This window comes from Poecilia formosa, unplaced genomic scaffold (assembly GCF_000485575.1).
Source record: "Poecilia formosa unplaced genomic scaffold, Poecilia_formosa-5.1.2 Scaffold331, whole genome shotgun sequence".
Classification (NCBI taxonomy): Eukaryota; Metazoa; Chordata; class Actinopteri; order Cyprinodontiformes; family Poeciliidae; genus Poecilia; species Poecilia formosa.
In genome coordinates, this window is record NW_006800270.1 from 484 (window position 1) to 10,552 (window position 10,069).

Consider the following 10,069-nt stretch of genomic DNA (forward strand, 5'->3'; position numbering starts at 1 on the left):
GGTGAGATTCTCACAGACACCCGCGCTCTAATGCATCCCCGACCCCTGAAACAAATGACCCAAATACTGGCTGAATGAAGGCATTCGGCTGACATTCGGCTGCACATGGAGCTCCATTTACACAGAGGTTATTGTCTTTTTGTTTTGAGCCGAAACCAAAGTCTTTAGTCTGCACTAATCCAGCTCATGGTGTCATGGATTTGTGAAGAAAGGAAAGCTGATGGATAATAATCATCAGTCTCCTTCAGATGGTAGATAGGCGTTGTTTGTTTTTCTTTGGCGTTTGTTTGACTTTGGATAGATCTTGACTTTCAACACAGCAGAAAAAATGACAATGTATAGGACAGTAAGTCCTGTACACTCAAGAGCATTTATCGTATTGTTTATTACTTATCATGATAAATTTCTTGTCATAAGAATTTTAATTTATTATTATAGATTTGACATCATGGTAAACCCTCCCAACCCCCCAGAATCTTTATTTTTTTCACAAGAGACTCAAATATCAGTAGATTAAATTAGAGTAAATTACGATGTAGGAGCAAGCATTTATTGTATCGTTTATCATTTATCGTAATAAATTTCTTGTCATAAAAACTTCAATTTATCGTGATAAATTTCATTTCAGGTGAAAAAACAAAATAATCTTTTTTTTTCTTCACAATATCAGTAATGTTTTTGCATTTCCATTTCGGTCTCAACCACTTCTAAAAGCAGCCTAGGTACTTAAATAAAACTACTCAGCCCGTTACCTAGCAACCCTAGCTGGTTTCTACTGCTGCATGCGTTGTACAATGGCTCCTGGAAAAGATAAGTGTTTTGTTGTTGACTTGCCATCCAGAAACTACTTGGTGCATTCTTGTTGGTTTGGCAGGAGGCTCCACTTCTGCTTTTCAAATATATATAGTTGTATAACTGTTTGCAGCCATTTCCACGTGTGAGTGGAAAAGTTGACTTTTGGATACGTGGCCAGCAGCAGCTTATTTGGATTTAAAGTGACCAGACGCCCTAAAACGGCCAACTCTGAAAGGAGCTCAAAATAAGATTAAAATCTCAATTTCTAAGAATGATTTTGTGCAAAACGTGCAATGAACATGCTTTGTAAAAGCCCACACATCTATCCTAACCTGTTCAGGAAGCATAACAGGTCACCTTTAATTTTTTGGGGGGTGTTGTGTAATAGATGAATAATAAAGTATCTCATAATTATGACTAAAATAATTATCCAGCACTAAACAGTAAAACATAATAAAACCTGGAGGCAGATAATTGGCCTGTGATTAATCATTCGATGAATCATTACAGCCCTAATAATAATCGTTGTCGTTTTGTCAGGAGGAGTGAATACTTTCAGAATACACTGTAAATTGGTAATTCAGAAGAAATGAATGACTTTGAGAAAAGAAGGCGCCCATCAGAGTTTTATCTCCACGAATCCTGACCTTAAATCTTTTCCAAACATTTAGAAGGGCTGGCATTTGCTCTATTTGTTCGCCTCTCCCTAAACTGTGAGCCGAGTGGGAGGCCGTTGGAGCGTTAATGAGCTCTGAACCAGCTGCAACAAATCAACAGCCGGCCGCGTCTCTGAGCAACAGTCGGCGATGGCGTGAACGCTCACTTACTGACTCGGCGTTTACGCTCAGCCCCTGTGTGGCTGAGATTCCCTGCTGCAGTCGGGACGTCTCCGTCTTTTCTCTGCATGTAAGTTTTAGTGGTGTTTCTGTTCATTGGTGCTAAATGTTTAACTTCTGGCTGCGATTTACATGCGACTGTTTGAAGACAGCAAAACTGAGTCACCAGCAGTAGTTCAGGGTTGAACAAAAATGTGGTTGTGATTTTTAAAAAGGTGGCAGCATAGAGTTGGGTTGGACCTCTTGTCATTTTTAGCAAATTAAATTAGTGTTTGAAAACTGATATCTGTATTTATTAAATACATTTCTGGTCAGATATTAGAACTTGTTTGCAAAATATTCAAGAATAAACGATTAAAGACAATAGATGAGTGGTAAATAATACATATTTAAGTTGATTTGGGAGTTTTTCATTGAAGACGCAGCAAAAATACAAAATTATTCCCAGAATCTTTGGTCCATTTTTTTGTGAAAATTTCTTAGTTTTGTCAAGTTACAAGTAGCTTTTCATAAAGATAAATGAACTTGTTTTAAGTAAATAATGCTTTAATATTGATTTTAAAAAAAATACTAGTTCCACTGGCATATTATTTCACTTAACACATTTTCCCATATTATAAGTGTATTAATCTGCCAGTGGAAATGGGATTTACTTAAATCTCGATGAAAAGTTACTTATAAGTTGATTTTGTTTTATTTAAAGTTTACTAAGATATTTGTACTAGAAACCAGGCAGAAACTACTTGGTAATGTTCTGTTTTTTGTGGATTTAGAAGCAGTTCAGAAGCAGTTCAGTTAAACTAGATCAGCCCCGTCTGATCTAGTTTAACAGATTTCAGCTCCTGATGCTGGCTGGCCTGTCGTCACACGCTGGAGCTGCGGTGTCTTTCCAAAGTTTGGTTTCTTCTTCTTATCTGTATTCATGGCGGGGTGCCACCAGCTTCATTCGCTGCAGCTGTATTCTTCCTGCTCTTGAACGTCTCACAGTATGTAATGTGGTATGTGGGGAGTGGCCGACGGCGCTGCAGAGGTTAGCGAGCAGGTTTCATGCATCGGTGCTGCAGGGAGACTTTGCAGCACTTTAAAAGCCGCATGCGTCAACCATGATGGCAGCTTTTACAAGGAAGTATTATGTAAAATCTGCTTCTTCTTTTTTTTAGCTTTACATGACGTTGTATTGTGATTCCCTCATCAAAAATGTATCTGGAGCATTACTTTGATTCTTCCATGCATCTTGGAGAGAGATGCTTTAATCTCCATGGCAACCATTCAGCTGTACAAAACGAGTTGTTGGACCTAGCTTCGCCTTCAAGATGAAGCTCCTCTTCTGAGGTGCAGATTCCAAGCAACACCTCCCCAGCTCCTTCAGACTAGCCAGCAGCAATTAGCAAATACCTGGTGGAACTGAGCATCCGTTAGGCTCATTAAAGGAGCTACTTCTCGGGGAACGCTGGTAAAGCTGTAAAGAGTTAATGAAGGAGCCATATTGGGATGATTCCTGAAAGCGGAGCTTCAGAAAGAGCAGAAGCTTCTTAAAGAGACATTTCAAGGTGTTTCATCAAGTTATATTTGATATTTTACTTGATTATGCTACAAAATGTCGCTATGCGGATGGAAAACACAATGCTGCCCCTTTAAAAGTACTAATACTGGCAAGGCTTTGCAGTGTTGGTCCATTAAAGGTATTCACCTCCCTTAAACTTTTCTAAACAATGTTTCAAACAATAGAATATCAGTGTATTCTGTTATGACAGAAAAGCTGGTCAGTTGATGATTGATTGTTGGATAAATACGGGACAGTTCTGGAAGAAAATGCAAAATGATGGAATATTCCGAAAACATTGAATGCCTCTCCTAAAATTAGAATAAAAAAACATTGGAGTTTGTCCTTATAAGTTAAAGTATAAAAATAAAAGTTGAAAGTCAGATGTGTTTGGTCATCAAGCTTAACGGCGCCCTGAATGTGAAGCCTGTGAAACGTTTGGTCAGGTTGAGATAAATTCAAGTCGTGCTCAGCCTCCTGCGCCGTTTGTCTAAACCCAGCAGATACAGCCGACGGAAACAGCCTCCTGCTGCGAGCTGCATGCGTGAAATAGCAACTCCTGATAACAGCCGAACCTCATCCTCTCTCTATTGTCCAGCATCCATGTGTGAAAACAGCCTCAGAGTTTCAGGGACAATAACAGCTGCTTTCATGTTTATCTCAGATGGGTAAAATACTCTGGAAATGAATAAAAACCACAACCAGTTAGACTGAATTCATTCTAAGAAGTTTAGTTTCAGTGTCTAATATGTGGAAAGTCATCAGGTATCAGAATAACAGGTAGTTTTTATTTTTAAAGGTGACCTATTGTAGCTCCTTGAACAGGTTAGGAATGATCTTCTGGCCTATACAAAACGAGATTGTATTCTGATCAGTTCTGCCTGTTTTGAGAGAGCTTCTTGTTTCTTTAAATCCAAATAATGACTATGCACCCCAACTCAAAGAGAAGTGCAATTATACAACCTTGCATCTTTGAAAAGCAGAAGTGGAGCCTCCTGCACAACCAACAACAACACAGCAGTTGGTTTCTGAATAGTAAATCAACAAAACACTTTTTTTTTCACAGCAGCCATTGTACGGCACATTCAGCGGGAAAACCAGCTGATCAAACGTGCTTGAGATTCTCTTGGGTTGCTAGGTTACGGACTGGGCTTGGCTGGGGTTGCTAGGTAACGATGCAGTGTGACTCAACATTCAGATTCATTTTCCAAACACCAAAAAATATTCACTTATTGCCACAAAACACCTGGGTGTTTTTTTGTTGTTGTTTTTAGAAGCAGTAGAGACCAAATGGCAAAATCCAGATCTAGGGCTGGACAATATGGCTTAAAGTTAATATCAACATTTCTTTTGTATAAGATACGATTTCTTATTTTAATTTTTTTCCTTGCTTTCTTTTATACAAAAAACATGAATGAGAGAAAATATATTCACAAGGTGGCTTTTCTTTCAATCATCCCTTCTGTGATAGTTTTGTTTTATTCTCCTGATATTACAGCTGTACTTTGGTAATTTTATGAGTTCATTCTAGTATTAGTTCAACTTTATTGTCATAGAACTTTTTCTTGTATTATTGCCACTTTATTCTGGTAGCGTTATGAACTCTAATATTATGACTTTATTCTGGAAATTAAAATAACATAAATTGTAGCCAGGCTGTAAATTTTTGTCGTAAAGTTGACCTGGATTCAAAGTCCAAGCCAAGATGGCCGCTCTAGGGGTCCTGACACCAGTCATCGGTGAAAGTATAATCCAGATTTTCTAAAAATTTAATCTTCAAAAAACAAAATGTGGTTTAATTGATCCAGATCCACAATGTCTTTAATCTGCATCGACCCAAAAAGTATCCAAACATCTCCGGTTGCTGAGGAGGAAAACATGGCCTCCCTCTGCTAAAACCAGCAGAATCATGTAGGAACACGAACACCAGGGGCAGTTCATGATGCGGTTTGCTCTTACTTTATGATGTTATGACAGCTTCAAACTGCTGGCTATCAGATGTCAACATGCGCCCGCAAATCCTTTCATTCGGAGGTTCGTTTCCTTCGCTGCGCTCAGATGTTTCTTTGTCTGGATGACATGCGGCAGCGCGTGTTTGGAGGAAAAACAAAACATGCAATTATGGAGTTTATTTGGCGACTGTTCAAATAGAGTTCTGTTCTGCCAAAACAAATTAAATCTGTGATGTAAAGATCTCGTTATCCAAATAAACTTTCTAAACTCTGTGTTCTCGCTGTGTTCTTGGCTCAGACGTCTTTCCTCAGGCTTATGTTCACATGCGTAGTGGAAAAGAGTGAACCTTCCATCAATACTAAGGTTTTTATGCAACACTTAACTCTACAACTGTTAATATTTATTTAATAAAAATAAGTGGAAAGTTTTGCTTGGAAAACTAAGTTTGCAGAATCACCTTTAGCTTTAAAACCTGAAAAAGTCAATATTACTTTGCAAAAATACAAAATTACCGGGTATTTTTGTCTAGTTTCTAGTGCAAATATCTTTGTACACTTGAAATAAGACAAAACTAATTTGCAAGTAACTTTTCAGCAAAATATAAGAGCTTGTTTTAAGTCAATAATTTCTTAATATTGATGGAAAAAGTATGAATTCTCTTATAACATGAGAAATGTGTTGTTACAAGTGAACTAATCTGCCAGTGGAGCTAGTACTTTTTAAATCAATTTTAAGGAATTATTCACTTAAAACAGCTGCTATATCTTCCTGAAAAGCTACTCCTAACTTATAAGACAAAACTAAGAAAATAGTAAGATCTTTTTTATGATCTTAACAGTATATACTTATTTTGTACAGATTTGGCTCCTCTGAGTATGTTGTTTTTTCATAAAATTGCTCTTTTTTGTCTGTACACTCCAGTTAATGATTAATCAATTACTAAATTAGTTGATTATTTTAATTATTTAACCGAGTTTATTGTGATTAATCACAGTTTATTGTGATTGATTGTGATTATTCCCGATTAATCGTTTTAGTCCTAATCGCCTGGTGTTTTCTGCTGCTTGTGTTTCAGGATGGGTCTCGATAACGTGACCCAGAATATTTAAAGTGTTGTTCTTTTAAAGTAGATTAAATTGTAACCCATCTGAACAGGGAGATGTCTAATACCTCATCACAGAGGGCCATGTGTTGCCACACGGTCTCATTCATGAAATATCATTACTGGTTTCAGTGAAACGGGAACCGCGGCTGAAAGCAGCCCAGTGTTTCCGCACATCTGGCCACAGGCGACGCGCCGACATGAACACCAGCCACTGTAGTTACCCGACGTCGGAGGGATTGTTTATTGTCTCGGTGTTTTTCTGGCTTTACACCAGATCAAGGTCTCACCACAAACTACAGGATGGGGGCATTAATTACTCACCATATGTAGCAGATGTGGCCTTCAGCTTCACAAAGCCTTAATATTCTGTGGTTTCAGTGTCATGATTTAGTAGCCAGGCAGCTTTTTAACTACTTATTGTTTTATCTTTGTTGTTGTTGGGCCTGCTGCAGAATACAGTAATAATCTAACTTTAGTTGTATTGTTTTTATCTTCAAAGTGTGGTTCTGGTGCTTGAATTTTGTTGTGGTACAAACCCTGTTCCTGGTTTCATCTTCCCACAAATCTTCATCATTGGCCTATCAGGAGACATTTTGTCCACACAGATCTCTGTTGGGTCTCTTTTCTCATTAATATTAACTCATGTCTTGTTTCGATTTCACAGCGCCGGCCCCAAAGGAGACAACATCTATGAGTGGAGGTCGACCATCTTGGGCCCTCCGGGCTCCGTGTACGAGGGAGGAGTCTTCTTCCTGGACATCGCCTTCACACCCGACTACCCATTCAAACCCCCCAAGGTCAGTGGACACGTCCTTCTGTTTTCAATTAAATTAAACAATTTAAACTTATGATCTCCAGTCAGTCAAAGCGGATGAGTTTTGTTCTTGTTTTCCTTTCCAATGTCACCACATACACTGTTGCAGTCAGTGACTCAATGACATTTTTTACCATTTTGCATAATAAGCTGAACTTAAATGTATTGTATCATCTGTATATGATAGAATTGACAGAAATGCTCAATATAACTGGAGCCTATCTCAGTTATTTATTAAAGGTGACCTGTTATGCTTCCTTGAGCTGGTTGGGACTATACAAAGCATGTTCATTGCATCTTTGCACAAAATCATTCTTATATAATGAGATTTTAGTCTGCTCAGTTCCAGAATGAGCTGTTTTAAGGCATCTTGTCACTTTAAATCTAAATGATCTGCATCTGGCCCCCAACTTTACATCAACACTCACACGTGAAAGTTGCTTATGTGAAATTATTATTGCATTCTTGTTGGTTGTGGAGGAGTCTCCACTTCTGCTTTTCAAAGATGGTATATATTGGTGGTATATTTGCACATCTGTCTACAGCCATTTTCACGCGGCAAGCAGCAGTTTATTTAAATTTAAAGTGACAAGACACGCTAAAACAGCTAATTTTATTTATTAGAAATTATTTTATTTTGTAATGTTTTGCTATTCTTAAATGATCGCTGTGGTAGATTAGCTACCGCTGCTATTAGCTAGCCTAACACAGCAGTGGTTGATTATCTAATTTAAACACCTGCTCTACTGGTGATCTGTCAGAGTTGTTGTTTAGGTTGCTTTCTTTTATTTTGTAACTGAAAACCAGCTAATTCCACAGCACATCCTAATTAAGGTTGTCAAAGTCAAGCTAGCATAGCTGAACTACTTCCCTCTCCCACATTTCTTTTTTTCTTAATTAAAATTTTTTTCTGACCTTGTTATCTAATTGTCGTAGTGTTGACAATTAGTACCAAAGCACTGAGTAACTTCTTCTTTTAAATATCAGGCGTACATTTAATCTTTAGCGCATTATGTTGATAATTTAACAGCTAAAACCAATGCTAGTCATAATCTCCAAAGTGGTGCTGGAAAAGCTTGAAAAGTGCTTGAATTTTACCGAGGGAAGAGTTAACAAACTCTGGTTGTAGAGAATCTACAATGTGTGAATCTCTTCAGTTTATGTTTGTAGCTTTTTGACACAGATCTGTTTCTATTAGCAAATCAAACTCTGTTTATTCCAAACACATCCGCTGTCTGGGAAAGTCTCGTAGATATTTTCGGTGCGGCAAAAAGAAAAACAAAAAAACCTGTCCAGAGGTTTTCCACGCACACACGCATGGACGCACGCACGCACACCTCCTTTTCTGTCTTTGTGCTGTGTTACCAGCAGCGCCGTGTTTGACAGAAGACTCAAACAAATCCACAGGCTCCGACCCAGCTTTCTGTGGCCAGAGGGATCGAGTGTTTCCGCCCCCATCAATACCTCTTACCCCATCCAGCACACTGTGATCTGCAGCCAAACCCCCCTTTCAAACACACACACACACACACACACACTCACACACACACACACACACACACACAGTGTGTGCAGCCACACACACCTTCACTGCAGAAATGAATGGGCTCTGGTGGGAAGTTTGGTTTTAAAACGAGGAATCTAGAGTCCTTTTCTTGGGGGAGGGGAGACACTGGGGTTGGATGGAGGTTTTCCTCAGGGTCAGGAGGTCAGAGCCTGATTTCTGTGGGAGGTTATTAGCTGGTTGAGCTCTCAGGAAGGAGTGTGTTATCCTTATGATTCACCGCTGGAGCCCGCGCCATCACAGGAGGCTGTTTACTTTTACAAGTGGAAGAACTAATTGACACTTGGGTGCTGGAGTCCAGTTTTTCTTAACAGAGCTCATATTGTTGAGGTGTTGTGCTTTTTAGAACGAGCTGCCCTCTGGTGGTCAGGTTTTTAAAAGCACCAGATTTAGTAATGCTCTGATGCAGAATTTAAAGGTGACCCATTATGCTTCCTTGAATAGGTCTGTAGAGAACATGCTCATTGCATTTATTACACTAAATCATTCTTAGATAATGAGATTTTAGTTTTTAATCTGTTTAGGCTCCTTTCAAAATGAGCTGCTTTAGAGCCCCTTGTCACTTTAAATCCAAATAATCTGCTGCTGGCCCCAACTCGACGTTTACACTCGCACGTGAAAATGACTGAAAACAGATGGTCAAATATGCAACTCTACATCTTTGAAAAGCAGAAGTAGAGCCTCATGCACAACTGACAAGAATACAGCATGTAGAATTCAGCTGGGGTTGCTAGGCAACAGGCTGGGCTTTGCTGGAGTTGCTCGGTAACGGGGCAGTCCCTGCTGATTTGTGACATTAAATTCGGGAGGTTTTTGAAACTGATGTTTTTGACAAATGACAAAATGTTGGCAAATGCTTTTTAGTGTCTTGAAATGATTTGAGTGTTTTTTTAAGTGCTTGGACTGTTTTTAGGAGCAATAGGAACTGAAATGGAGGAACAAAAATGTGCAAAATGTGAATGTTGTGTAAACCAACAAGGATGCAACAAGTAGTTCAGCGATAAAACACTTGTCTTTCCCAGCAGCTGGCATACAGCGATAAAATTAGCTGACCAAACATTCTAGAGCTCTGCTTGGGTTGCTAGGTAACGGTGCCAGGCTTGGCTGGGGTTGCTAGGTAACGGTGCCATGCCTGTGGAAGGTTTTTGAAACGGCTCATTTTCCAGACTCCAAAAAAATACATACTTATTGCCAAAAAACGATCGGACGTTTTTTTTGTTGTTGTTGTTTTTTGTCTTCTTAAGCGTCAAATTAAAGCATGAAACCATAGGACATGTGAACTTTGCATAATCCCTTTAAAAGAAATCCCATATTTAAGTCCTGATAAAATACAGTCGTTTAAAGATCTGTAAATTTGTCGGCTACATTGACGAATGGTGCAAACGGCCCTCAGTGGAGCTCTCAATCAACCTTTACAGCAGCACTGACGCTGGAAAGTCAGCGGTAATGTGACGCTGAG

At 39.0% G+C, this 10,069-nt stretch overlaps 1 protein-coding gene across 1 annotated transcript in view; it reads left to right on the forward strand.

The window, feature by feature from the left end:
* Positions 1-1,595: 1,595 nt before the first annotated feature.
* LOC103152867 (ubiquitin-conjugating enzyme E2 E1-like) overlaps positions 1,596-10,069 on the forward strand; it is a gene marked incomplete at its 5' end in the record, with an annotated part of 16,042 nt that continues 7,568 nt past the window's right edge. The window contains 2 exons of the mRNA XM_007573517.1: positions 1,596-1,701; positions 6,897-7,029. Coding sequence (XP_007573579.1) covers positions 1,596-1,701; positions 6,897-7,029 — 239 coding nt within the window. The remainder of the gene's footprint in view (positions 1,702-6,896; positions 7,030-10,069) is intronic.